The sequence below is a fragment of the Brassica napus genome, chromosome C3 (genome assembly GCF_020379485.1).
Source record: "Brassica napus cultivar Da-Ae chromosome C3, Da-Ae, whole genome shotgun sequence".
Classification (NCBI taxonomy): domain Eukaryota; kingdom Viridiplantae; phylum Streptophyta; class Magnoliopsida; order Brassicales; family Brassicaceae; genus Brassica; species Brassica napus.
Genome location: NC_063446.1, coordinates 39,590,048 through 39,617,653, shown reverse-complemented (window position 1 = coordinate 39,617,653; position 27,606 = coordinate 39,590,048). Strand labels below are relative to the sequence as shown.

General features: G+C 41.7%; 4 protein-coding genes across 5 annotated transcripts; 1 reads left to right on the top strand and 3 right to left on the bottom strand.

The window, feature by feature from the left end:
- Positions 1–8,901: 8,901 nt before the first annotated feature.
- LOC125583073 lies at positions 8,902–11,228 on the top strand. The gene is made up of 5 exons (XM_048749621.1): positions 8,902–8,975; positions 9,119–9,539; positions 9,636–9,690; positions 9,744–10,553; positions 10,648–11,228. Exons 1-5 carry the CDS (start codon positions 8,902–8,904, stop codon positions 11,226–11,228), a joined length of 1,941 nt encoding a protein of 646 aa, XP_048605578.1.
- Positions 11,229–11,595: 367 nt separating this feature from the next.
- Positions 11,596–14,611, bottom strand: LOC106347903 (glutamate--tRNA ligase, chloroplastic/mitochondrial). The gene is made up of 12 exons (XM_013787524.3): positions 14,202–14,611; positions 14,009–14,130; positions 13,753–13,935; positions 13,503–13,621; positions 13,360–13,408; positions 13,160–13,261; positions 12,961–13,063; positions 12,797–12,860; positions 12,582–12,696; positions 12,397–12,497; positions 12,164–12,320; positions 11,596–12,070 (listed from the first exon to the last, which is right to left on the bottom strand). Exons 1-12 carry the CDS (start codon positions 14,551–14,553, stop codon positions 11,837–11,839), a joined length of 1,701 nt encoding a protein of 566 aa, XP_013642978.1. The 5' UTR covers positions 14,554–14,611; the 3' UTR covers positions 11,596–11,836.
- Positions 14,612–16,155: 1,544 nt separating this feature from the next.
- LOC106347893 (NAC domain-containing protein 82-like) lies at positions 16,156–18,662 on the bottom strand. 2 transcript variants are annotated; one of them, XM_013787512.3, is made up of 5 exons: positions 18,514–18,662; positions 17,698–18,026; positions 17,327–17,604; positions 16,809–17,243; positions 16,156–16,695 (listed from the first exon to the last, which is right to left on the bottom strand). In XM_013787512.3, the coding sequence occupies exons 2-5, from the start codon at positions 17,852–17,854 to the stop codon at positions 16,525–16,527; spliced, it is 1,041 nt and encodes a 346-aa protein (XP_013642966.1). In that variant the 5' UTR covers positions 17,855–18,026; positions 18,514–18,662; the 3' UTR covers positions 16,156–16,524.
- Positions 18,663–19,917: 1,255 nt separating this feature from the next.
- LOC106347884 (phosphatidylinositol 4-kinase beta 1) lies at positions 19,918–27,437 on the bottom strand. The gene is made up of 16 exons (XM_013787500.3): positions 25,299–27,437; positions 24,834–25,025; positions 24,688–24,736; positions 24,025–24,157; positions 23,314–23,761; positions 22,959–23,042; positions 22,763–22,882; positions 22,325–22,394; positions 22,090–22,187; positions 21,883–21,987; positions 21,542–21,595; positions 21,212–21,355; positions 21,060–21,113; positions 20,876–20,950; positions 20,684–20,767; positions 19,918–20,575 (listed from the first exon to the last, which is right to left on the bottom strand). Exons 1-16 carry the CDS (start codon positions 26,853–26,855, stop codon positions 20,474–20,476), a joined length of 3,369 nt encoding a protein of 1,122 aa, XP_013642954.2. The 5' UTR covers positions 26,856–27,437; the 3' UTR covers positions 19,918–20,473.
- Between the last annotated feature and the right edge of the window lie 169 nt (positions 27,438–27,606).

Here is a 27,606-nt window from a genome sequence, read left to right as displayed (position 1 = left end):
CGTAAACCGTCATGCGGCTTACGGGCTGTTGGTTAAGAAATCGTAAGCTGGGCCTCGATTCATGTCTTAGATCCCTTTGGGCCGTCTTCTGACTCGAAGCGTTTATTACGGCTTCTTTCGATAAATTTTGATCGATGACTTAGAATGGCGGGAAACAAGAAATGGGTTCGCTACGGTCTTCGGAAGATAGTATCGAAGGGTAGACGAGAATGCATGGACTAATTGTCGTTTCGATGTTTCAGAAGAGCTCGGTCGCTACGTAGCGATCGAGCGGAACGGACGCTTGGTCGCTACGTAGCGACCGAGCTTAGGATCGAGTTCGGTCGCTATGTAGCGACCGAGCGGACGAATGCTCAGTCGCTACGTAGCGACCGAGATTCGGCTCGATCTCGGTCGTTACGTAGCGACCGAGCGTAACGAATGTTTGGCCACTGTGTAGCGACCTTTTTCGAGCTCTTGTCTGATGTCTCGTGTTTCCTCCGCAAAGATTTTTTGTAAGGAAGAATCTATTTCGAAAAAATATTTGTCGAAGAAACTTTCTCGTTTTCTTCTTCGAACGTTTTGAATGTAAACTTCGTCGTACCCGTTTTTGACCCAAACAGTTAGCCCCCAAGCTCGTTAGAGTCGAGACTCTAGCGCGCGGTTTGACGATTTTGGAAAAGTTAGGCGTATTGAACGAAGTTTACTTCAACCTCCGCGGAAGAGAATTCTTGAGAAAGTATATATTAAAAAATATAAAATTCTGAGCTCATACTTCTATAAGTAGTGAGCTCTCGTCATTCATTTCCTTCACACCTTTCCTTCTTCAAACCTCCAAAACCTCTCTAGCTCCAAATCTTTTGCCTTCAACATGTCTTCTTCCCATGGTGACAAGAGAAGTTCCGATGTTGAGATGGGCGAGGCCACCTCTCCAGCTCTGATTCCGACTTCTCCGGTCGAAGCGCCGGCTTGCGTTGCCGACCATCTCTCCTTTCGAGAGAGACTAGTTAGTCGCCAAGCCGAGAAGGAACAGGTTCGAGCCGGCGCCGAGTTCCCATCCTCTTCTGCACTAGCCATTGCTCCGGGTCATGGGACCGAGGTCTTAACTCCGCGAGATGTGGGAACTCTCGCAGGCTTGGTCATTCTGGATGCTTCGGCTTTACCTGCTGGATCGTCCACGACTCCGATTCTTGTCGAGTATAAGGAGAGGGCTGCCGACTCTATGCCTCCTCCTCCGGCCAGGAAAGAGATCGTTTTAGCGCTGCGCGCTCCAAGTGTTGTTCCGGTTGCTCAGCCTAAGGGCCGGAAGAGGAAGTTTACCAAGGGCGGTGACGGGGAATCTTCGCAGCATGGACACTCGAGCATAGCGTCGGGGCTTCGCGGAAAGGTTTGTCGCTCACTTACTTTCTTGATTGTTACATATTTTCTCTAAAAGACAAAGAATCCCTAATTTTCTTCTCGCTTCGCAGTTCATGTTGTTGATCGACGGGATGATCAGCGAGTGCGGTTCTGAGACCAGTCGTCTTGCCGGGGAGTTGTTGGAGCTGCAGGGTAGATGGTCTGAAACCGAGGCCATGCTGACGGCTGTCAAGGATTCTCACTCCATGAAACTGTCGAAACTCGAGGCCAAATCTTCGGAGGTGCGTCGTCTTCAGCGTCAGATCGAGGGCGAAGCAGGATTAGCAAGCCGCGGGATTCGAGAGGCCAAGGACGCTCTTCGTTCTGAGTTTCAGGCTCGCTTGGCGAAGATCTCCGCCCTTCTGGGATCCCTCGAATGCATCCGGAACAGGGATTTAGCCTTGGCGACGATTGAGGGCGGGATGTAGAGCTGGGAATTTGGGTCATTACCCGCGGGTCCCGCCCCGTTTGACCCGCCGCGGGGCGGGTGCGGGTCGATCGATTTACAAATTTCAGCATGCGGGTGCGGGTGCGGGTGCGGGTTGAGTCGATTTTTAGCGGGGCGGGTGCGGGTCAACCAAATTTGAGTCGCGGGTACCCGCCGATCCGCAAAATAAAAAAAAATACTATTTTTTTCTAATTTTTTTTAAATAAATAAAAATAAAAATAAAAATATATAAAAAATATATAAATTAATGAAAATTATATAATTTAAATTATAAATGTATAATTTTTATTATAAAAAGTAATTAATTGATAATAAAAATAATTATTTATTAAATTTAATATTATCTGCGGGCCCCGCGGGTTACCCACAATCTTAGCGGGGCGGATGCAGGTTTACGATTTTTCTTTCGCGGGTTATGCGGGTCGAAATTTTGAGTTTAAAAAATAGAGTCGATCCGCGGGTTGGCGGGTCATGCGGGGCGGGTTGACCCGCGAACCCAGCCCTAGCGGGATGGCCGTGGTTCAGTCGTTCCTGAGTGGGACTCCTCCGACTTTAGAGGCCAAAGAGGCCCGACTGTCTGGCTGCAAGGGAGATTTTGCAGTCGTGGATGGAGATTTCGATCTTATCCTAGCTGACCTGAAATCCGCGTGCTTTCTTCCGACGTGTTCAGAAGGCCCAGAGGGGAAAGATCTTGTGCTCGGAGAAGGCGGAGGTGATGCGGCTCCAGGTTTGGAAGAAGCGACGGGTGAAGAGGGAGCGTGAGCTCTGAGGATGACTTTGGTTAGATCTCTTGCGGGAGATTTTTTTTAATGTTTGATGTTTCGGCCTTAAATGACCACATTTCGTGTTTCGGGACTGGCCGTATGTGGCTTTGAATCTATGCCGCTCTGCGGCTTTCTTTTTATGACAAGATGGTCGAGTTGTATTTTTCATAAGCTTACGTATGGCGTGGAAGAAGGGTGATGAGTTGTCGTCTCATATCCTTCTTCGATGTGAAATGTTTTGTTCGAGATCTGTTTCGAGAATTTTTCTGCGAGATATCGACTTCGCGGGATATCTGAAGATGTCGAATATAAACATAGAGGCATGGTTTTGGGATCTCGTATCTTTTGGATATCATGCCTTGAGATGTTAGAGACCAGTGCGCTGGGTTTAGGGCAAGACCTAGGTTTACTTTTGGTTTTAAGATTTTATACGGTGACAAGCCGGCTATCGATTTATCTGTCGCGATTTTAACCTGATTCGTACCGATATAAAGTCCGCGATAGGTTCTCGGCTTATATGCCTTGTAAGATATGAATCGAGCATCTCTCCGGAGACAATTTTTAAGCCAACCGGAAGTGCTGGACCAAAATTCCGGGTTTCTTTTATAGCGCTATTATCCTTGTGTCGGATGTACGAGAGTCATCTTCGTGAGATGGCTATGTCTGTTTAGGACGTTCAAGAGTTCGATGTGATCAGCACCGGACTTGGCGGCAGATGCCGTCGTTTAGAGTTTTTGCGCAAGATATGTGTTAAAATGTTCATCATTTTTTTACGGAGTGTCCGTTTTCGTCGTTCGGAAGAAGTAACCCTCGAGGCATCGCTAGCGACGTCTCGCGATGCCAAAGGCTGCTTCTCCCTAACGGCTGATTTATTTCCGAATATCGAAAATATTTTACGGATAAAAAATAATTTGCTTGGTTAAGATATGTCAGAAACATCGAAGGCGTGGTCGATGTTTTCGAGTTTGAGAGTATACGAGTATACGTATCCACTTCCCCCCTTTTTAATGAGGGGGGACAGCTGAATTTGCTTTTCGACAAACTGCCTACGTACTCCTTATGGAGATCAAGTCGTCTCGTAGTTCGGTCGTTGTGAGTTGGTTTGTTTAGTGATAGTATTTTTTGAGATGCATCGCGTTCCAGGTCCTTGGAATTTTTATGCCTTGCATGTTGGCTATTTCGTAGGAGCCCGGTCGAATGAATTTTTCGATTTTATAGGGTCCTTCCCAGTTTGCTCCGAGCTTTCCCGCGTTTCGTTCAGCGGTGTTTTGGAAGACTTTGCGAAGGACCAGATCTCCTTGATTAAATCTGCGAATCCGTATGTTGGAATTGTAGTACTTTGCGGCTTTGTGTTGGTAATTTTGGATTCGGATGAGCGCTCGATCTCGGCGCTCGTTAATGAGATCGAAATCATCGAGGAGCATTGCGTTGTTGAGCTCCTCTCGTTCGAGAAGTAATCTTCTTCGAACACCGGAGAACTCTACTTCTGCGGGAAAGATGCATTCCGTTCCGTACAGCAGAGCGAAAGGGGGTTCTCCTGTTGCTCGCCTCGGGGTGGTACGGTGGGACCAGAGGACTCCCTCGAGTTCATCGGCCCACCGGCCTTTTTTGGCCTCTAAGCGTTTCTTCAGTCCGTCGAGAATTGTTTTATTAATCGTTTCAGCTTGTCCGTTACACTGCGGATACCTGGGCGTCGACTTGTTAAGTCGTATCTTCCATTTTTCGCAGAACGCTTCGAACCGGGTGGAGATAAACTGAGATTCGTTATCGGTTACGATTTTGTAAGGAACTCCATGCCTACAGATGATGTTTCTCCATACGAAACTTTCGACTTGGACATCTTTTATACTCGCGTACGAATCTGCCACTACCCATTTTGAAAAGAAATCGGTGAGGACTAAAAGGAAACGCTTTTGCTTTGAATTATGAAGGGGACCGACGATTTCCATGGCCCCGCGCATAAATGGATAGGGAGATGTGATGGAGGAGAGAACTTCGGCTGGTTGTCGAATGGTTGGAGCATGCCTCTGGCATTTTTCGCATTTTCGTGCGAACTTCTCGCAATCTCCGATCATCGTTGGCCAGTAGTATCCATGGCGTTTGATTTTCACTGCCAGCGATCTTCCGCCGGAATGATTGCCGCAGGACCCAGAATGTACTTCTTCCATCATTTTTCTTGCTTTTTCCCCTTACAGGCACGTCATGAGTGGTCCAGAGAATCTCCATTTGTAAATTTCGCCGTCCACTGTTACGTAGCGCGCGGCCTGTGTTTGGACTTTGCGGGCTGTCCATTTCTCGGTGGGCAGGTGTCTGTTGATAATGTAGTCTCGAATAGTCTGCAGCCATGGGGTATCACAGCCGTAATCTGATTGCTCCGATTATGGTTGTATCGTAACTTCTTCTTCGTCATCTTGACCTTCTATGAGGTTGACGACGATTGGTGGTCCGATGCTCGGATGTTCGATGAACTCGACCGGAATTACCCTTTTAAGTCCTGGGTCAGAACTTGATGATAAGGCCGCGAGAGCATCTGCCTGGACGTTTTCGGAACAGAGAATTCGCGTAAGGGCAAAACATTCAAACTTTTGAGCTAGTTTTTGGACCAGTTTGAGGTACGCATCCATCCGTTCGTCCCTGGCTTCATACTCTCCGCTGAACTAACTTGCCACTAACTGGGAGTCGCAGTAAGCGTGGATGTTTCGTATCTTCAAGCCGTGAGCCAAACGCAGCCCTGCGATGAGTGCTTCGTATTCGGCCTCGTTGTTTGAGGCGTGGAATTCCAGCCTGAATGACTGCTCTAAGATCTCGCTCGTCGGAGATGTGAGGCGAATTCTGATGCATGATCCCTGCTTGGACGAGGATCCGTCGACGTGGAGGAGCCAAGTGGAATTTGGTTCCTCGTTGGTTATGGTCTCTGTCGGTAGTTCGACCAAGAAGTCTTCAAGCACTTGTGATTTTGCACTTGTTCTCGGTCGGTACTCGATATCGTACTCGCTCAATTCGACCGCCCATTTGGCCAACCGGCCCGATTTACTCGGGCTATGCAGAATCGTCCGTAGGGGAAAAGTCGTTAGGACGACGATCGTGTGGGATTGGAAATATGGTCTTAGTTTTTGGGCCGATGTTACGACCGCGCATGCTAATTTTTCCATTAGCGGGTATCTTGATTTGGCATCCTGCAAGGTTTTGCTTATATAGAAAATAGGTTTCTGTTCGACGCGTTCTTCCCTGATTAGCACGCCGCTCACAGCTGTTGCCGATACAGCGATGTACAAGAACAAAAGTTCCCCCTCCACGGGTTTTCGAGGACTGGAGGGGAAGCTAAATACCGCTTCAGCTGTTGGAAAGTATTTTCGCATTCTTCCGACCATTCGAATTTTTTATTTCCCCGTAAGACATCGTAGAAGGGCAGACACTTGTCTGTTGATCGTGAAATAAACCGGTTAAGTGTCGCGACTCTATCGGTCAGCCTTTGGACTTCCCGCTTATTCTTCGGTGAAACCATCTCGATCAGTGCGTTGATCTGTTTTGGATTAGCTTTGATGCCGCGGAATGTGACTAGGTAGCCGAGGAATTCCCCTGATGCTACGGCAAACCTGCATTTTGTCGGGTTGAGCTTCATGTTATGGGAATTTAGCTGCGCGAAACATTCCTCGAGATGTGAAACGTGATCCTTTGCTTGGAGGGATTTGACGAGCATGTCGTCGATATAAACCTCCATCGTTTTACCGAGTTGTTTGAAGAGCATACGGTTCACGAGTCGTTGGTAAGTTGCGCCAGCGTTTTTTAGGCCGAAGGGCATTACCTTGTAGCAATAGGTTCCGCGATCGGTAATGAACGCATTCTTCTCGCGATCGTCAGGGTTCATCATAATTTGATTGTAACCTGAGAAGGCATCCATGAAAGACAGAAGTTCGTTACCCGTCGTTGCTTCTACTAATCGATCGATATGTGGCAGAAGGAAACTATCTTTTCGACAAGCCTTGTTTAGGTCGGTAAAATCCATGCAAACTTGCCATTTTCCGTTTTTCTTTTTGATTAGCGAGCCAGTCTGGATACCTCACTTCTGTTATTGACCCGACTTTAAGCAATTTTTCGACCTCGTCGTTTACTGCGGAAGCCAGTTCAGGTCCTAGCTTCCGCCTTTTTTGTTTGACGGATTTGAAGGTCGGATCGATATTTAATTCGTGACACGTTATGTTAATGTCGATCCCTGACATATCTTCCGCGGCCCATGCGAAAGTATTGAGGTTCTTTTTTAGACAGGTTATGAGCTTTGTCCTCAAAGGCTCGCGGAGATTGGCTCCAATCTCGACGCATCGTTCCGGAGATGCTTCGTCGAGACAGACTGTGACCACATGTTCACAGGTTGGTTCGCGTTTTTCCTCTAGGGTCGTGATGTTACGAGACTGCCAGAAGAGTTCCGCCGAATCTTGACTTTGAGAATCCTTGTTGGAGATCTTTTTCTCCGCTTTTCTAGGAGTGGTCTCGAGGTCTGGTATTTTTCGTTTTTGTTCTGCGGTGTAACACACCTGTGATACTCTTGGGTTTCCCCATATTACCTCGACTCCGTTACGGGTTGGAAACTTGAGGCAAAGATGGTACGTTGATGGGATGGCACGCATGGTGTTCAACCATGGCGTTCCCATGATAACGTTGTAAGATGCGGGATGGTCAAAGACTAGAAACTATGTGACTCTTGTCACGGTTCCGGCTTTGACTGCGAGATTAATCGACCCGTAGGCCATGGTCGTTTCTCCCGAAAGTCCCAGTAGTGGGCTAGGGTATTTCACGATTTCGGATTGATCGATCCCCATTTTCTCAAGAGTATCTTTGAAGATGATATCGGCCGAACTTCTGGTGTCGATTAGCACCCTAGCGACGTCGACATCTTGGATCGTCAGTTCGATAACAAGGAGATCGTTTCGAGGTTTGGCTCGATCGACTGTTGCTCCCCCCTTGAACAAGATGACGTTCGCGCACGTCGAGTCTTGCATATCGTTCCTGATCGTTGAGTGGCTTTTGCGGGTTAGATTGATCCGTAGATCCTCCTCCTTCTAGCGCCAAACTGTGGGACCCGAAATTCGCACTGTCGATTTCCGTTTAAATAAGGAAACTAGGAAAACCCTAATTTCCCAGAGGTCCCGGATATCTTCTAATACCACACGCCAAGCAATCAGAACACAACAATAACAACGATAAAGTATAAGAAATTGAAAAGAGAGCAAAGTAGATCTTATTCCGAATTCACGTTTGGGCGTTACAACAAGGTAAGAACCTGGGCTACGAGAGCTGTCGGCGAGATTCCTAGTTCTAAAACTCTAAGACGGCAATAACCTAGTTGAGTCGCAGCTCGAATAACAAAAACGGAAATATGCCTAATTGCTCTAAGTGCTAAGTTTGCTCTGAGAAAAGTCCTCTCCATGCTTCTCGCCTAGGACTCCTTATATACTGGCTCCTAGGTCGGTTTGCGCTTTTCTTCTTCTGCCTTTAAGCCGTCATAGCGTAAAAATGGAGATATTCCATTTTTTCCGATCTTCGTAATTATCTTCAAAATTTCGAATTTATCCGCGGAAACTTGACATTTATCTTTCCTTGCGAACCAAGCGTAAACCGTCATGCGGCTTACGGGCTGTTGGTTAAGAAATCGCAAGCTGGGCCTCGATTCATGTCTTAGATCCCTTTGGGCCGTCTTCTGACTCGAAGCGTTTATTACGGCTTCTTTCGATAAAGAACAAACTTTCCTTGGTTTTTACCGTAAAGTTTGATCGATGACTTAGAATGGCGGGAAACATGAAATGGGTTCGCTACGGTCTTCGGGAGATAGCATCGAAGGGTAGACGAGAATGCATGGACTAATTGTCGTATCGATGTTTCGGAAGAGCTCGGTCGCTATGCAGCGATCGAACGGAACTGACGCTTGGTCGCTACGTAGCGACCGAGCTTTGGTTCGAGTTCGGTCGCTACGTAGCAAACGCTCGGTCGCTACGTGGCGAACGCTCGGTCGCTACGTAGCGACCGAGCGGAACGAACGTTCGGTCACTGCGTAGCGACCTTTTTCGAGCTCTTATCTGATGTCTCGTGTTTCCTCCGCAAATCTTTTTTGTAAGGAATAATCTATTTCGAAAAAGTATTTGTCGAAGAAACTTTCTCGTTTTCTTCTTCGGACGTTTTGAATGTTAACTTTGTCGTAACCGTTTTTGACCCCAACAAGACTCATCACAGATAACATTGGGATTGCTCATGAGGCGGTTCATGCTTTACGCTCTCATCGTGAGGTGGAAAAGGAGTTTATGGTGGTAAAAAACGGATATGTCCAAGGCTTACGATAGGATTGAATGGAGTTATTTGAGGAGACTGCTGGAAGCTCTAGGATTTGATCAGAAGTGGGTTGGCCTTGTTTTGGCATGTGTGTCCTCGCTGTCTTTTGCGGTGTTGATTAATCATCAACCTTTTGGCCTCATAAAACCGCAACGAGTGATTCGCCAGGGTGACCCTCTGTCTCCGTTCCTTTTTGTGTTGTGCACAGAAGGGTTAACTCATATGTTAAGCAAGGCAGAAAAGGACCATCTATCCATCATCTCCTATTTGCCGATGACAGCCTCTTCATGTGTAAGGCTTCGGAGTCGCAAGCGCGGGTGCTTCATGATGTCTTGCGGACCTATGGAAAAGCCACGGGTCAAGCCATTAATGTGCAGAAGTCGGCGATCTCTTTTGGTAGATTGGTGAGGCAGGAGGAAAGAGATTCTATATCTCAGGTGCTGGGAATATTTAATGAAGGAGGCTCCTCCAAATACCTCGGGTTCCCGGAGTGTTTCAGTGGCTCTAAAGTTGACCTTTTGGGCTATTTACGAGAACGAGTCACTGCTCGGCTCAATGCTTGGTATCTAAGGAAGCTCTCTCATAGTGGCAAGGAGATTCTAGTCAAAGTCTCAGCTTCTGCCATGCCGGTCTTTGCCATGTCAGTTTATAAAATCCCAAAGACAGTTTGTGGTAAAATTGTATCAGTTATGGCTGATTTTTGGTGGGGGTCTGACTAACATAAGAGAAAGGTGCACTGGATAGCATGGGACAAGCTGTGCTTGCCAAAAGATATCGGAGGTATGGGCTTCAGAGATTTTGAGGCTTTTAACCAAGCGCTACTTGCTAAACAGGCGTGGAAAGTGCTATCTGCACCTCAATGCCTTCTTGCTCGGATCCTGAAAGTAGATACTTCCCTGAGATTGATTTTTTAGAGGCGAAACTTGGAAACCGTCCATCTTATGGGTGGAGGAGCTTGCTGTTTGGGAGAGAGTTGCTAGTGAAGGGGCTTCAGAAGAGAGTAGGGGATGGGAACTCAATCAATGTGTGGTGTGATAAGTGGTTTGAAGATGAGCGAGATGGGTATGGGCTTAGAGCTCCTTGGATCAAAAACTGCACGTTTGATCTTAATCTTAAAATGAGGAGTCTGATTGACTTTCAGGCGAGAAGATGGAATCACCAAGCGCTGGAAGAAATCTTTGTTCCTTCGGATATTGAAGTGTTGCTGAGGAACCAACCAGTAGTTACGAGAGAAGACTTTTGGGTGTGGAAATTGAACAGGTCGGGTGCTTATACTGTAAAATCAGGTTACTGGTTGGCGTCAAACGAGAAGAACAAGGAGCTGCAGGTGCTGGCTGAAGCGAAGCCTTCTCTTAATGATCTCAAGGTGCAAGGTTGGAAGGTGCATACCTCGCCCAAGATAAAATTGTTCTTGTGGAAGGCCTTGTCGGATGCTCTCCATGTATCAGAGCTTGTTCTTGCGAGAGGTATGAAATGTGATGAAAGGTGTCAGGTCTGTGGGAGAGAAGGCAAATCTACCAATCATGTTCTGTTCCAGTGTGATATAGCGAGACAGACCTGGGCGCTTTCGTATATCCCTACGCCGCCGAGAGGATGGTCGGAGAGATCCATCTATGAGAATATCTCTTATATGTTGTCGATGAGTAAGAATGTGAAGGTTGATCCTAAGATCTCAAGGGCTTGGCCTTGGATCCTATGGTATCTTTTGGAAGCATAGAAATGGTTTTCTTTTCGAAGGAAAAAACTTAACACCTGATGATATTGCGAGCAAAGCGTATAAGGAAGCTGATGAACAGTTCATGGTTCAACAGATAGAGGGAAGTATAGAGAGGGAGGAAGCGGTATGTCTGCCTGAAGCCTGTCCTCCATTCATTGCGCCTCCAAAAGGCTGGGTGAAATGTGAGATAGGAATAGAGTGGTCAAAAGGGAGTTCTTATACAGGTGCGGCTTGGATAGTTAGAAATGATGTTGGCAGAGTCCTACAGCACAGTAGAAGAGCTCTCTCTGCTGTTCCGACATTATTGGAGGCTAAGCTTCAAGTCTCTCTCTGGGCGGTGGAAAGTACGAGAAGTCTTAGATATCAAAAGGTGAGCTTCTCATCTAGTTTTGATGATCTGTCTGAAGCTGTGGTTAAGCCTTGGTTGTGGCCGGCTCTGCAATATGAAGCTTCTGATCTAAGGAAGGAGTTGCAGGTTTTTGTACAGTGGGAACTGAAAGTGGAAGCTTTGGTTTTGGTTGGATGTGCTTCTTTCATCGCACAGAGTGTGGTTAACCTTGGTTTAACACAGTCCTATGTTGCCTCAGGTCATCTTTGGTGACTGGACAAGTTCTTTGTAAATGAAAGAAATATCTCTTGCCAATTAGAGTAGAGGGGTATATTTTGTTTGGTTATTCTGGAGGTTGAAAGTTTTTGGGAGGTTTAGGTTCTTGGTAGTGGTTAGAGACTGATTGGTTTTTGTGATCCAGATGGTATGTCATCTTTGAACTTTTAAAGATGTATGTTGGTTTCGTTTATATATAAATTTCAATCTGAGGAAAAAAAAATAAACTTGTGGATTTTCACTGACCTTGTTTCATTTACAGATTTACACAAATTTAAACCATTTAGAACCGCTTAAATCGGATTTTAAGATTATCATTTCAGCTATAACCGATTTGTATTTTTAGAACCGGAACAAATTCTGCTTTTAAAAGAGATTATTCGACATTATGAGATTATCTTAAGAGAATAAAAACAAATGTGAAAAAACAGCATGGAAAGCAAAATAAAAACTGGCTTTAAGACGTTTCTGCTCTCTGGTTTGTTCCTAAGTTAAGGCAAAAAGGCACGCTTGATCAAAGAAAAAATACTCTACAAATGAACGAGAAATCAATCTTTGGGGGGAGTGGTCATTTCAACCAACTAAACTCAGATTAAGAAAATTTCTCAGGTAGATGCTGCGGCGGTAGATTCAAGAGGAACACTCTCGCCTTTGTTCAAAGCTTCCCAATCCATCTCCCTAAGGATCTTAAACCGTTCTTCCATGGACACAAACTCGGCCTGAGGAGCCACAATACCGGGACTTCCAGCTTTGTGAATCAGAACAATACTAGTGGCCATCTCAGGTCCATGGAGTTTACCCGTTAGCAACACACGTAGTGGCATGAAAAGTGATTTCCCCTGTAACCAAGAACAATCTCTTGTAAAGGTTTGTTCATTTTTAAGAGAGATGATGTTTCTCTATTATAAAAATGGATCAGAGATATGACTAACTTTGCGTTTCGTTGATTTGCCAAAGGCTTTCACCCATTTCTGCCAACCACTTTGTCCTTCTGCTAAAGCTCTTGGAATCTCACCGCTGTCATAAGCAGCTACGAGGCTGGCTGCTACTTCACGAAGCTTGTCTTCAACGGCGGGCTTAGCTTCAGGGCTGCAAAATCCATAAGAAGGGTTTACTGAAAGGAACAAGGCAATGATGTGTGATGCTGAAATGGTTTGATAGTTACCTAGCCAATGTAGCGTGCAAAGGATATGAAAGCAAGTTTAAAAGTACGTTGTCTGAATCAGTCACCACGTCAATCCCATCCTTGAGAAGCTCCACAGCTTCCTGTACTTCCAACAACAAGCTCAAACTCCGTAAGTCTATACAGAAAACATCTCTTGTTCTTAAATCCATAACTAGAAACCTTACATCTACGAAGCTTCCCTCAGATTCCGTTAATATGCCAGCGCTCTTCCATTGCTCACCAACAAGTTTTGTTAATTTTTCAGATGGAAGTGCCTTAAGATGTAGGCCATTCATCCATCTTCCCGTTTATAGACATGCAAAATCGAAGCTAATTTATTAGCAAATAAAAAGAGAAGAAGATTATATAAATCAAATAGCTAAACAAGTTCTATAATCACCTTAACTTTGTAGAATCAAAAATCGCACCACTTTTGTTGACACGTTCAATGGAGAACTTCTCAACTGCAAATCAAGAACAAACATGCAACCAAGAAATCAGAAAAGTGAAGGATGACAATAAACATCATACAAAGTAAGATTATAGTCAACAAGAACGACTCACCAAGTTGCTCGAGTGTGAAAAATTCATTTTCAGTGCCGTCTCCCCAACCCAAGAGCGCCAAGTAGTTAACCATCCCCTGAGGTAGAAATCCCATCTCTCTGTACTGTATTATCAACGTAAAGCAGACGTTATATGATGAATCAGAAGTTGAGTAACCTATGATCAAACGTGAAGAAAATGCAATAACAGCTTTAAACACCTGTCCTACAGAAGTTGCACCATGTCGCTTTGATAGTTTGCTTCTATCCGGAGCTAGAATTAGAGAAACATGTGCAAACTGAGGCATTGGAAACTCCAGAGCCTGCCATTGATAAGACACTAGTAAATCAAACTTCCTATCTTCAGGATCACATGACTTCGTATAGCAAATGAAAGAAACAGACATAAGCTAGTGAGTACCTTGTAAATTAGAGCCTGCCTTAATGTATTAGGTAGGTGTTCTTCAGCCCTGATATGAAAGTTTAAGATTTCTGATCAAGATCACATTCAAACATGTTTTGAAAGCAAAAAAAACAAACGAAGGCATTGGAGTGAGTAGTAACCTTATGACATGTGAAATAGCCATTGTAGCATCATCTACCGTAACACAGAAGTTGTAAACAGGCTGGCCATTACTCCTCATCACCACAAAATCTCCGAGAGTATCCAAGTTCCAAGATACCTTCAAGACACTATCACACATTCTCAATAACAATACATCAATAGATAGACCTTTCTACAAGATCACAACGAAAGGTTCCAACTTTATCTCATCTAACCATTGACAGAGAGATAAAGACACAAAAAACGTACCTCACCACGAATCAAGTCATTAATTTTCAAAGAGCCTTCCTTTGGCACACGGAACCGGTAAGTAAAAGGCGTTCCCTTTTCCAACTCCTGCTCTACTTCAGCATCAGAAGCGGTTGCCCATTTACCAGTATACACCGGAGGCAACTGTTTTAACTTCGCAATCTCCTTCATCTTCACAAGCTCCTACAATAAACATTAAAGCCAACAACACAGTCAAAACACAACAAGGTGTTAAGCGAATTCAAAAGATAATCACCTCACTGGAGCAAAAGCATCGATAAACTTGGCCAGACTCTAAAAGCTTCTCCGCATATTGTTTATAAAGAGCATTCCTTTCAGATTGTCTGTAAGGACCAAAGTCTCCACCAACCCCAGGACCTGCAATCTCAAATCCAAATTTCAATTACACAACCATTGTAGAAACTCAGCATCTGAAGTAAAGACCTTACCTTCATCCCAATCAAGACCAAGCCACTCGAGATCCTGAAGAACAGCTGCTTCAGATTCACGCGTCGATCTCTCCAAATCCGTATCCTCAACCCTCAGCACAAACTTCCCTCCTTTCGACCTGGCGAAGAGGTAGTTGAAGAGAGCAGTCCTTGCTCCACCCACGTGGAGATTCCCAGTGGGAGAAGGCGCGAAACGGACTCTGACAGGGTCACCACCGTTACCGCCCGGTGATGAACACGCAACCACGGAGAAGCTTCGCCGTGAAGATTGACGCCGTCGGAGGAAAGTGGGAGCGAGCTCCGGTAACGACCTAACCCTAAGCCACGGGGTGTTGAAGACGAGGCTCGCCATTGTTCGTTTGCGATTTTCAGAGAGGATAAAAAGGATTTTAATTTAATCGGACAAGTATGAAGAAAAGTCGTCTTGCTTTGAATTAGAAAAAAGCATAAATTCTAAAAGACCCCTTCTAACTTTCGTAGATTTATATTGACATCCCTGTATTCTATTTTACATCATAATAACCCTCGGTTATAACGCAAATTCGATTTATTCCAATAATACACGTGGATAGGGGTGATGAAGGAAACGACGGCGTTATGTCTGCTGCTTGAAATGAAGCTTTTTTATTTACAAAACCTCCCATAGCTTTTGTTTCCTTGAATTTACATACCTTGATTATGTCTTTTGCATATGTGTACACCCATTATAATTAGACTGAATGTGTGGAATATACCCAATTAAGGTCTAAATTAGCTGAATGTCTATAATTATGGATAACCCAAAAATGAGTAACTTTTTGACACTGTGCGGATGAAAATATCCTCATGCTTTATCGAAAACAAGTAACTCTAGATTTATTAGCTAAATATTTACATATCATGTAACAATCTACATATCAACTAACATATCAGCTAATAATTTCAGTATCATCTAACAATCTATGTATCAAACAAATGTATCGACTAACAAATCATATATCAGTTAATGAAACTATTAACAATTAATTAGTTATCTATCAAATAGCCCCAAAACTATTTGTAACAGCTAACACTTCATGTATCGATTAAGAATCCATTAAAATCTAAATAATAGCAGATAAGTAATAAAATACCTACTAACGTATATATTATCTAAAAGTTGATTGTGAGTCGAAATTAGAAACATTGGAATTGGGGTGAGATAATAAGATTAACATTATGGATGTCAAAAGAATCAGAATAAAAAAATAAAGATTTGTGTTGAATTAGAAGATGATTTGAAGAATCTATACGAGAGATAATGAGATTAGAACACATAAAAGGGAAAAAGGTGAGAGATAGAGATAAGGGTATTATAGTCATAAAAATATTAAAAAGAAACAAAGATATATGGCAAATTATATGGGCTTTTGGGTGCATTTTTACCAATTACTCTTATAATTACTCGTTTACATTTAGAGAAATTGCACCCAATAGGTAAGAAAAAAACCAAAATTCACTATCTAACTAAAATCCCACCCCCTATCTGATCTTTTTTTTTTTTTTTTTTTGTAACTCTGGTATCTGGGCAGCCACATTCCCAACTATCCCCCCGTAGGGGGTCCAGCGCCCCAACGGAAATGATGTTAAATCCGCTGTGGCCGGGGCTCGAACTCGTGATGGCGGGCACCTCAGCCGAGGTTCCTATACCACCAGACCACGAGGTTCGGTTCCTATTTGATCTTTTCTCTTCCTATCTCTCTCTTCTCTCTCTCTCAAAATCTAATTTCTCTTTTTTTTTGGTTATTCCCTAAATAAGCCCTTACATTTAATATTTGTATCCTTTGATTACAGACTAATGATAGTGTGATGTGGTAATTACTGTTTAAGCTATAAATCCATGGATTTGCATAACTGCATAAGCATAACAACTTAATGAAAATTCCAATTCTTTCAATATAAATAATCTTTGTAGCCTTTGATTTCAGACTAATGATAGTGTAATGTGGCATTCTGATTTAAAGCTAAGAATCCATAGAAATACATTAGTCCAAATGATTTTTTTCTGATACATAGATGATGATGATGATGATGATGATGATGATGAATGCTAGTTAAGGCAACACAACATATAAGCTACTAGAGCTCAACATCTGATGGTTTTAAGCTACAACTATTGAGTTTGCTCAAAAAAAAAAAGCTACTACTACTGAGTCATGGTTTTGTCTCTCATTTTGTGCACACTAGAGGTTGCAATAGAATAAACATTCTGGTTAAAGCTTCACAAATTTTTGGTCTCTGTTTCCATGCCAGCAAATCAACAAGGATTCTCAAAACAGCAATGGTTTTAAGTCTGACTATAGACTCATGAGTCACCAGGATGACCGCCCTGAGCAGCGGGAGGAGTAGATGGCTCAATCAGTTCCTCTATGCCTATGAATAGCTCATCGCTCAAGTCTTGTATCCAGCTCATATCGACATCTTCTAAGCAAACAGGAGCTTCCTCCACAGCAGGAACCTCAGTCTCATGTCTCACCTGTAAATTTTTAAAAATACTCGGCCTTTTAAACAACAGATCAACAACCACTAAGATCATTATAAATTTAAAGACTAATCTTGGTTCATTAAAAGTATGATTTAGAGAGTTACCTCGAACTGGTTGTTGAGTCCGTCAAGATGTAAAGACTCTTCGTTATCAACAACAAAGAGATCCAACATAGAATAAAAGTCATCGTCATCTTGTACTGCATGAGGAACCTCAAGAAGAGGAGGAGGAGAAGAAGGCAAGGGAGTGTGAGCTACAACATCACTTGCTAGAGGTGGAAGAAGCACTGTGGCGGCAGTTAGTTGCGGTACATCAGAGACGACGCAAGATTCTGATATCACTCCAGTGATACAATCCTCAGGACGATGTGAGTGTGATGCGGAAGCAACTCCACTGGTTTCTTTGCTAGGACCAGGATCAAGACTCTCTATATCTTCCTCATCACTCCAGTCCTCATCCTTAAACGGAGCTCCATATTCAGATCCATGCCTTGGTCCAAGTCCATTCTTCTTAAAGAGTTTACAAATCACATAAGTATCCTGCAGGTTACAACAACAACAACAACATATTTTTAACTATGTTTTATCTAAAACATAAACTTTGCTTAATTAAGATTCATTACCTGAGGAATATTCCTCTGTTCCAGTGTTCTGTCTTCAAGTCTGTACTCATGCATGACCCAGTCAGTACGTTCCCCACGAGGCGTCTTCCCGTAGTGAAAAATCAGAGTTCTGATTTTTCCAACGACCTCATCATTGTAAGTCACGTCTCTATCTTTTCCTGTGGTCTTCCAGTAACCAGATTCAGTAGAACGGTTTGCCTTACCGCCGTTGGGATACTTCTTAAGCCTCGGACAGAAGAAGTACCACTTAAGATCTCCTGTCCTTAAGCATGACTTCTCTGTAAAAGATTAAAAGTCTTTTTTGAGTTGGATGAGTAACCAAACCACATACAGAACTAAAAAAAAAGAAGCAAGAGACTGTAAGGTGTTACCGGGTAAATCAGGTGGTTCGAACTTGTAAATGTCGACCTCAGCAATGGCATTAGTCATGAACTTTTTTCCAAGAACTTTTCTCTTCAAGTAGTATCTTACAAGTTCAACATCAGTGGGATGAAACCGAAAGCCAGGTGCCAAGCTATTTTTCCCCATTGCAGAGAAACTCTCAGAGTAAAAAATGTGACAACAACTAAAAAATCAAAATCGAATTTTGCAGGGTTTTAAGTCCAAGTCTACTGTTTGAAGAAGGAACACCACAACCTCTTCCTTTGCTCATATAACCATAGTCGCACGATGGATTCTTCTTGCAGATATCAACTGACATCTGATGTGTAATCGAGAGAGAACAAACAAATAAACATTTGTTAGACATTGAACACATAAAAAAAAGAAGAGAAACTTAATTAGTAAGCAAAGTTCATTTTGATGGACTATATGGAACAACAACATCTAGGGTTTGTGATTGCGTAAACTAATCAACTTGGTAAGCAAAAAAAAAGCTTCAAACAAGTGTCACTAAACGAGCAGACTTGGAGAAATCAAACTAATTCTTATAAACCCTAAAACCCTGCAAAAATTCGATTTTGATTTTAAGCAACAAGAAGATGATGTCTCAGCAAGACACTAGCAAACAGGTAAGAATGTCGATTTTGATCATGAAATCTCATATAAAAACAGTGTTAGTCCACTTAGATTAAACCCAGAAATCTCAAGCAGAGTAAAACCTTTGGAAACTGAAAGTAAAGAAGAGCAGATCACACTCGGATCATAAAAAAAAAAAACAGAGAAGATAAAGAGTATCGAAATCGCACCCGTGGAGAAGAAGAACCGGAGGAACAGACAACTGGTGGTCGGAGCGAGAGAAGAGAGAGAGTAGCTTGAAAGAGAAGCCAGAAGGAGTTAGAGAGTGTTGTGTGTTGTTAGGGTTTATAAACATCTAATTACGCGTTTTATTAGAGAAAGTTTAGGGAGTCAATATGCAAAAAAAAAAAAAAAGAGTGAATGTTTTCGTGTGTTACGTACTAACCTCCACTAAGCTATAAGATTTATATAATTATTTTTGTAACTGAATTTTGATAATTATTAGTATATAAATTATGGGTTTTGTCAATCCAAGAAAAGGATTTGTCAAAGAAACAAAAAAGATGCATCTTGAAACAAAAAATAGATTGGAAATGAGTACTATAGTCCAAATGCTAATCATATTTTTTTAAAAGCTCGGCTAAGTATTATTGTTTTTATATAATTGGGGGTTAAAATCCAATGTATATTAGTTGATAAGCTATATAAAAATGATGCTTATTTATTGTTGTCATCAGTTTATAAAATAAAGTTATAGTACTTTTGTAAAATATCAATATAAACCATATAAGCATGATGAGTGTTTTAAAAAGGAAAGTCTTGTAATCAAGAAACAAATAAAAAAAATAAAGAGACAAATGAGCACATCCCCCTCATTGGCCCGATGACTTTTTTTCTTCTTTTTTTGGCCCGATGACTTCCCCTCGTTGGCCCCATGACTTCACCTCAGTTTTTCCCTTTCGTCCACAATACTTTCTTAAAATAAAAACTAAATTTATTAACAAATTGATTATTGGTTCGTTTACACACAAAATATAAGTCTTTACGATTAATTGTTTTTTCTATGCTATTTTATTCATCTCCCAGACTTGATAAGACTTTTAAACGGTACGTTTCACAATGTCTATATGTATATAAAGACGTTCCATAACCTTGGAAGAAATTGATTCTAGGTTAATATATGGGGGTTGTTTTTAAAAAAAGGTTGATATACGGAGGAAATTTAATGTTAAATAAGAAAATGTGGATTAGTGAGGTTGTCTGGCCTAGTAAAGGAAATGAAGGAGCTTAGATGTTAAATGGGGGAAAACACACTAACGAAGCTACCACCAATCTTTACTCAAAAGTTAACTAGGTGTACAGCAAGAATATTTCCTTAGATAGTCTTTTAGAGAATGTTTACGTGTGTAATCCTCAGTCACATTTTAGTTAGATTTAGATAGTCTTAACGTGGCTCATCCTCATCACGGCCTCTAAAAATGTTATTTATAATGTTATCTGTTGATGAAGTGCCTTAAAATGTCTGTTCATATATTTCAGCAACTACAAGGGATAGACGTGAATGGATCTAAATGTCAAATTCAGCCCCCATGCGAGATTTACATAAACAGAGCGTGAAGTAACACACATCTTGGTAAAGCTTCAACGATATGTTTATATGTTCTATATATTTTGTTCTTGCTCAGATTCTAACTTAACAAAAGATAATACACAATTTATACAATAATATCACATCATCAGTTTTCACTAGGGGAGAAAAACAAAATAAAAATAAAACCCTTTCTTGTTCTCTCTGAAAGGGTTTTGTTTAAAAACTTTTGGAAGTAAGATAGGCTTTTGCCTTTTTGCTTTTCTCCTGCAAGTAGTAAGTAAGTAAAGTAAAGATAAACAATCAAACCTCAGCAAAAAATCATTCTGTACAGAGTGTGATTTCTCTCTTCTACGTGTGAGTCACACGTGTGACTAGTTTCTTCTACCATTCACGCGTGGGCGCACACACGCTGATCGCTTCTCTTCAGGTGAAAGGCTTTTTCTGCCTCAGGAAGGATTCTGATCGCTACAACTATGACAAAAGGGTTTTCCTCAAAAACGCATATGGTCATTAGGCGTTTTAACCCAACATACCAATGTATGTTTTGGGTTTTACTCCTTGTTATGCAGGTTTCTCTCTGTGAAATAGCTAATGGAACATCACAATATTCCATTTAAGACCCTTTGGTAGTAGTCATACTGCCGTGTTCGCCAAGCATCTAAGCTACTGCTGATGAGAGAGAGCACCAAAGAGACACATTGCTGGTTTCGGGATCCAACCAAGTAAACAAGAAAAAGAGAAAAAAACGTTACCAACAGTGGATCATGAGAAAAGTTGAATTCGACAGACATGAAACAAAGACTCTTTACCTCTTCGGTCAAGCTTAGATGGAATCGTTTTCTTAGGTTTTGAATGGTCCGTGGACCACCTTTGAAGCAAGGGAAACCAGAGTCCTAATCAAGACGATACCAGAAAATGTAGTTCACATGGCAAATAATTAGGCTTGTTGCCATGTTATAACTATATATGATTCAGGTTTCAGAAGCAAGATATTATGATACCTGTAGCATTTCAACTAAGAGAATAATTCGCTCGGCATGCTTTCTACATGTAAGGAATCCTTGAATGCATAGCACCTAAACAATTGACAATTAAAAGCTTTTATTCCACAAAATAGATATAGACAGAAAAGTTAGAGCCTCAGGTGATAAAATTTAAAGGCGAAAGGGAGAGCCACGCGGATACCTTGAAATAGTCAAAGAACTCACTTGGAACCCCATCGGCATCAGAATCCATGACCTAGTTGTGCAAGTATTATTTTGTACGAAGTTAAAGTAGAAACGAATCTTTAGAGACGAAAACCCAATTTATCATGAGACCAAGAATGAATGCCTTACCTCAAGAAGTTCACGTGTTAACTTAAACGGAGCACTCTCAAAGTTCACACCACCAGGAGAATTCGAAAGCATAAAACCAAAATCAATGTGTATTATGTGACCATCTTCATCCAAGAGAAGATTTCCATTATGACGATCTTTTATCTAAAACAAATGAAACCATGGGCACATGAGTATTAAAACAGCAACACATGCTATTCATGAAGTAGTAAATGAACGGCATGAGTACATGTAAAACATATAAGTTAAGTCCTTCGTTTACAACGCACTTAGATGCTCATATAGATAATTAAACAATGTACTGAGAGAAAAGGGCGCTTAGACAGGTACCTGCAGAAGGTAACAGACCAAAGAATATCCGGCCATACTCTCAACAAAATTCCTCTGCAAAAGAAGCCAGCTTGGAAGGTTATATAAATTAAATGGCATACGACAAAAGAAGGTAAGATTGGGTCATTCAATATAAGTAATAAAAACTCCTAAATGTTTGAACCAAGCATGTTCTTTCCCTAGAATGATCCACAAAAGATACTAGCTCAAAAATCCAAAGCAACTAATATTCTCAAGATAACATGTTTAACAGACTAAAGTCAAGCAAATTCCTGAAACAAATAACCACATGCTGATTGAATTAAACTATTACGATCTATCATGGCAGTAACATTCGTTACCTGGGCGAGCTTAAAACTAGGAGAGTTTTCTTTATACTTTGCAGCAAAGAAATCACGTAGGCTCGTGATGTTGGGATATCTACTTTTGATAGAATGAATAGAAGCCTGCAGGAAGGGAAAATGGAACTTATTACATACGCTTTCAATTTAAACAGATCGATGACAAGATACAACGTAACTAAACGAGGTTCTGGTTTACATAATTACCGTATCTGGAATTGTTTCTATAAGGGCAGTATACGAAGATGTAACCAAAACTTCATAAGGACGTAACCAGAGGGGTAGACCTGCTTCCTGGAATATGTCTAGCACACAGAGAAAACAATTCACTATTTAGATAACAGAATAAGAAAGCCATATAAAATAATGAGAACCAATACCTTAAGAAATAGGATATAAAATTATTAACAGACATTAGTCGATTTAAGAAAGTATCACCCACCATAAAAGTGAGAAATGAGTTGCACAGCAAGATGTTCCTGCCGACAGTCATCACCGCTCTTCACTATGATCTGCGAAGAGCTAAGCCTTTTAAAAATAGGGTAGAAAGGAATATCATATGGAAAAATGGTCAACACACAAGGACACAATTCAATCAAGATTAAGCAAGGAAAGTATCTAACGCTTTTGACAACAGCTTTTCAATGTCAACAAATAAAAATATCTTCAAATGCAAATGGAAAGAGACCAAAAGCAGAAGCTTATCATGGGACTCTCAAAGTGTTAGCGAAGACTCCTGCATTAGTTATTATTTTGATGTCTACACAGTACATGGATACAAATTCCTATTCTAAGTTCAATAACGAACTATTTAGAGGAATTTATTTGATAGGAAACACAAGTATTAAAGACAAATGGAAACGCTTTATGCAGCACTTACAGAACGCAGGTCCCAACCAGGTAATTTTCCGTATATTGAAGCTTTACGAATTCTCTCTCGCTTTTCCTCCCAAAGTTCACCTGATAAGGCATCACCTTCCTTTAACATTCCACCATTGGCCTGGTGAACATCACAAAAAAAACATCACATTTAAAACTGGACCGGGAAAAGGAAGATCTGTTAAACACGCATTTACCCTTGGTTGTGCATCTGACGAATCCTCCTGACCAGCCCCTTTGAGAGGAAGGCCTGGAGGTGCCTCTCCCTTCGCTGCAGCAGCCTGCATAAGTGATTAAATTAAAAGTTACTGACGGGCAGAAACAACACTAAACAGAAGACATGCAATATGGCTTTCCAACCTTGGTACCTTTCTAAGTAAATGAAATGAACAGAACAACAACAACTACAAGCACAAAAATTTCAAATGAATTGAGCATCAGAGGTATTGCAACGATTCAATGACTAAAAAGAGACATCATTTATCAGATAGAATTCAAATGGCGAAAACATACAGGTAATTGCCGTCTATAAGTTAATTAAGACGCACTCACCCTTACTTCCTCCATGGCAACAGTACTTGGAACACGACGATGTTCCTTTTTACGTGGGACTGCTGGATCAGGAATGCTTTCCATTCGAAGTCCTGGGTCAGCCGTCACGACCACCCTTACCCACTCAAGATCAGTGTTCAGACCAGTTCTTGGGGCCTCAGACAGAACATCATCAAATGGATCACTCAGTGATTCAAGAGCTGAAGTACAATTCTCCACTGAGAGGCTCACATTGACAAGCTTCACCTTCCCCTCTGGCTTGGGAGTCATTGCTTGATCAATTGCTTGGGCAGTGGATAGCGACATTCTGTCAGCACTGTTGCGATAAACCTCCTGAGTTGTCCACAGTGGATAAGCCCATGGAGGTGGCTTTTGCAAGAATGCGTCCCCGTTTGCCAATGGAATGCCACCTTTAGAAAGCTTCTGGGAGTTAGATGTATCTTTAGCACTGCCACAACAACAAAAACAAATAGAGCAATGGGAGATTTTTATCATGTAAGTTTTACACGACCAAGAAAATATGGTAATTTCCTATCAGATTTATCATAGCATTGCCACAGCAAACATCAGAAAACAAAAAGAACAATGTGAGTATTATCATGTATAGTTTTACACTTGGTACTACTAATGGGACATAGAAAAGAAGGTAATTTCCTAGTAAAAGTAATAGATAAGCAGATAAGGATTACATTTAAGAAAATTTAAACTTACCTGAGTGTTTCTGCTTTTAAAACTTCTACGGAGATCATGTACGGCGCTTTTTCCCTAGAATTCAAAAGAATGGATTCGTCTTCAGGAATATGAACAACACGATAAACTCCTCTCCCCATTGGAAAACAAATTCCTGGAACGTTATTGGAAAGAAAATTAGTATCTGATAACAAAAACAGTCACCACAACAGAATCAATGTAGATGATAGAAAAATACAGGAATCCAAAAATGCTTCCAAAATTTAACGTTTATATGCCAAAAAGATTGGACCATATGATTGTCTCAAGCGCAAAGGAAATCCTATATAAGATAAATGATAAAAGAGAAACAATCACGAGGAAAAGAAAAAAAAATCTCGAAACAAGAGTGGAACGACTGCAATATGTTCTGAAAATCTAATCAGACAAGACAATGACCAACATCTACCCTACGTGGAACTTGTGTGAACAGCAGAAATATGATACAAAGGACATACTACGTTTTTAAAGACAAGGAACATGATGTAGATCTCAGCAATATAGAACGGGCTAAAAGTTTTCACATACTCTCTCAGAGAAAAGCATACGTGACCGAGATAATGTATGCCCGCTCAACAGACATGAGTTACACAAGTAAAGTAAACCTCCAAATGATATCCCTTAAGATCTAATTTCAGAGAATACCTCCGGTGATTTCAGCTTCAGATAAATGAAAGTTAATCTCTGCAAGAGACTAAAACCAAACGGAAGAAACAAGAAATATAGTCAGTTGTTATAATTTAACACTTAAACTTAATCATCAATATGGAAAGTCAGGCGGAAATGATCACCTCCCGAAGAGCAATCTTCCGATCTTCAATGGGAAAGATATCTACCAAGCCATATGATGTTTCACATAACGCTTGTACAAACTCCAACGACTCATGGTAAGCCCCTTTCCTGAAGTGTGATGCGGTATTGTTTGGTAGTGGGGGCTTACCAGATGGAGTATCATCCCGCTGTCTAGGTGAACCTGGGCGCTTCTGCAATGGTTACATTTAGAAAGATTGGTATGAGCAGAATCAAGCACACACTGCAGTAAAGAATTTCCGTATAGATAAATAATCAATTGCAGTCGACAACACCCTGTTTTAGCTAATATTTGCGTCAAGAAAATTTCACAAAAAGTCGAGATATATGATTATATCCTACAAGAATCTTGACAAATGAATCTGTCGATATGGATCGGAACAAAGGCGAATGTCAGAACAGTGCAGATAACAGAAACATAACGAGCAAGTCAAATGAGAGCAAACCTCTTTGTGTTTCTTTGATCCAAATATCTCAGAATCTTCAACAGACTGGTCACGATCTCTAAACAATTTACGGAAAAAGTTCTCTGTCCCAGGACTGCTTTCAGCTAAGCCATTGCTGGTATTTCCATTTTCTGAAGTAGGTTTTGCATCTTCTGGGTGTATACGGAATAATCTTTTGAACAGAGAAAATTCTGGAGATTCATCACCCTCGCTTTCATTCCCGTCATCAGCTTTGACAATGTCTTTCTTGTCGTCAGGCTTTTCCTTAAAGAACTTTTTAAAGAAACCCTCCCTTTCATCCTCTTCACCAGGTTTATCATCAGCAAGCACTGCTCCATTCATCTCGTTCTTTTCATTAGCCTGTCTTTTGTCATCAGATTTATCCTTGAAAAGTTTCTTAAGAAACCCATCTTTGTCCTCATCATCCATTGCTTTAGGACCTTTCTCTTCCTCGTTTTTGCTGTCACGGAATAGTTTCTTGAAGAACCCTTCTGAGTTTGCATTTGAATCCTCATCCTCGTTTTTATTCTCCCGTAATAACCTCTTGAAAAAACTCTCTGAGTTTGCATTCAGTTCCTCTTCATCGCCCTTATTGTCTCGTAACAGCCGCTTAAACAGCCCATCTGAACTCGATGTCAATTCCTCATTTTCTCCTTTACTACTTAAGAGCCTCTTAAAGAACCCCTCAGAACTGTTTGTTATCTCCTCGTCTTCTGATTTATTGTCTTTCATAAGGCGCTTAAAGAAACCCTCCGAGTTAGATGTTGGTTCATCACCGTCACCTTTGCTGTCCCTCATGAGCTTCTTGAAGAATCCTTCCTTTTCACTCTCTTCATCATCTTTGTCAACTGACTTTCTAAACATCAAAGCATCTCTAACTTTAGGACTTGGGATAAGTTTCTTAAAAATCTTATTATCCTCAGAAGGTAATTGACTACCATCATCCTGCGTGCTTCTCCCTGGCGGCGGTGAGAACGACAAAGACTTCTGGGAAGGCGGAGATAAGTTCAACGAGAAGAGCTTCTGCTTCGATGACAACAGTCTACTTAGGACCTGATTCTTGCTCCCAGGAGTTGAAACCTCATTCTGTGGACGCATAAGAGGAGACCACTCACCCATCAGAGTAGCTGCAATCTGACACTTCTCCTGAATCCTGCTAATACCTTCATTATCATCAGAATCCTCAAGCTCAGCCAACAAAAACCAATGCACTTTCAGCGCAATCTTCAATGACTTGGCACAGATATCAATCACAAACTTATCAAGCGAAGGGCTCGGTTTGTGAACCATCATGTAGCAAATCTGGAAGAGATAACTCTCGATACCTGACAAAGGAAGCGTATACATCCTATTGCATAAGTAGTCCCTAACACCAGCATGAGGGTGCTTGTAGAGATAACTAACAGCAATCCACTCGCAGAAGAAGGCAGAATCGAAAAACCTAATAAGCCAACCATTAGAACCTGACTCGCCGATGAGATTACTGTGTGTGGTAATCTCACGAGGTGACTCAGCCGAGTCTCCCCTGACCAGAGATAGAAACCTTCCCATCGACATTTTCGTTGCTGATGATCAGTCAAACGTAAAAAGCCCTAGCTCGCAGACGCAAATCATCCAGATCCAGGAGATTCTTAACCTAAACTGAGTCTCTCTCTCTCCGATATAAACTAAACCCTGGGATTATCAGTAAACCTTCTTCACTCATAAACCTAATCGCCTTCTCTCAGAAGCACAAATCTCGGGGTTTACAATGCTAAGCCAGCAAACCTAATCGCGAAGAAAACCACGGGAAACAGAGACTCCTAGTGTCTTACTCAATCCAATCGCCGGAAACTGGAGGCGATCTGAGTCTTCGGCGAGATCAAAACTAAGAATCTGGCGATCAGCTAATTCGATAAACAATCCCTTCTTCGTCTTCTCCGAGATTGCTTGCTTGTAAAAAAAAAATCAATTCGAAAGCAGAGAAGAGACGAGTAGCCACACGGCGAGAATCGATCGCCGTCGTCTCTGCCGAAAGCGGTTGTCGTGGTGGATACGGTCGTCGTCCTCGGCTGTTGTTGGCAGACAACGAGAGAGAGAGAGAGTAATTATTGTTCGCAATACTTTTAAAATTATTTAAATTTTGGTCCTTATTTAGTTTATTTGATTAGAACTATAGTGTATTATTTTTGTATTGGTGAGGGAAGGGAACTAACGTGCGCTGGAAAGTCCGCGCAATCTGAAAGTTGAACATTTTCGTGGGAAAGTTATAAAACGTGGATCCGTCCACGCGGACGGATGACAAATCATTACATGTGATTTTTTGAAT

Coding starts and splice junctions, on each gene's coding strand:
- LOC106347893 (XM_013787512.3), bottom strand. CDS start 17,854: ATGGGGAAAAATAGCTTGGCACCTGGCTTTCGGTTTCATCCCACTGAT. Junction 17,605..17,697: donor CGAACCACCTGATTTACCCG/GTAACACCTTAC, acceptor AATCTTTTACAG/AGAAGTCATGCTTAAGGACA. Junction 16,696..16,808: donor GACTCAACAACCAGTTCGAG/GTAACTCTCTAA, acceptor AAAAATTTACAG/GTGAGACATGAGACTGAGGT.
- LOC125583073 (XM_048749621.1), top strand. CDS start 8,902: ATGTCCAAGGCTTACGATAGGATTGAATGGAGTTATTTGAGGAGACTG. Junction 8,976..9,118: donor GCTCTAGGATTTGATCAGAA/GTGGGTTGGCCT, acceptor TGTTGTGCACAG/AAGGGTTAACTCATATGTTA. Junction 9,540..9,635: donor TCTCAGCTTCTGCCATGCCG/GTCTTTGCCATG, acceptor GACTAACATAAG/AGAAAGGTGCACTGGATAGC.
- LOC106347903 (XM_013787524.3), bottom strand. CDS start 14,553: ATGGCGAGCCTCGTCTTCAACACCCCGTGGCTTAGGGTTAGGTCGTTA. Junction 12,697..12,796: donor TTTGATTCTACAAAGTTAAG/GTGATTATAGAA, acceptor ATAAACGGGAAG/ATGGATGAATGGCCTACATC. Junction 12,498..12,581: donor CTGAGGGAAGCTTCGTAGAT/GTAAGGTTTCTA, acceptor TTGGAAGTACAG/GAAGCTGTGGAGCTTCTCAA.
- LOC106347884 (XM_013787500.3), bottom strand. CDS start 26,855: ATGTCGATGGGAAGGTTTCTATCTCTGGTCAGGGGAGACTCGGCTGAG. Junction 21,596..21,882: donor CTAGTTTTAAGCTCGCCCAG/GTAACGAATGTT, acceptor CTTCTTTTGCAG/AGGAATTTTGTTGAGAGTAT. Junction 20,768..20,875: donor TCTTAGTTGAAATGCTACAG/GTATCATAATAT, acceptor CGTCTTGATTAG/GACTCTGGTTTCCCTTGCTT.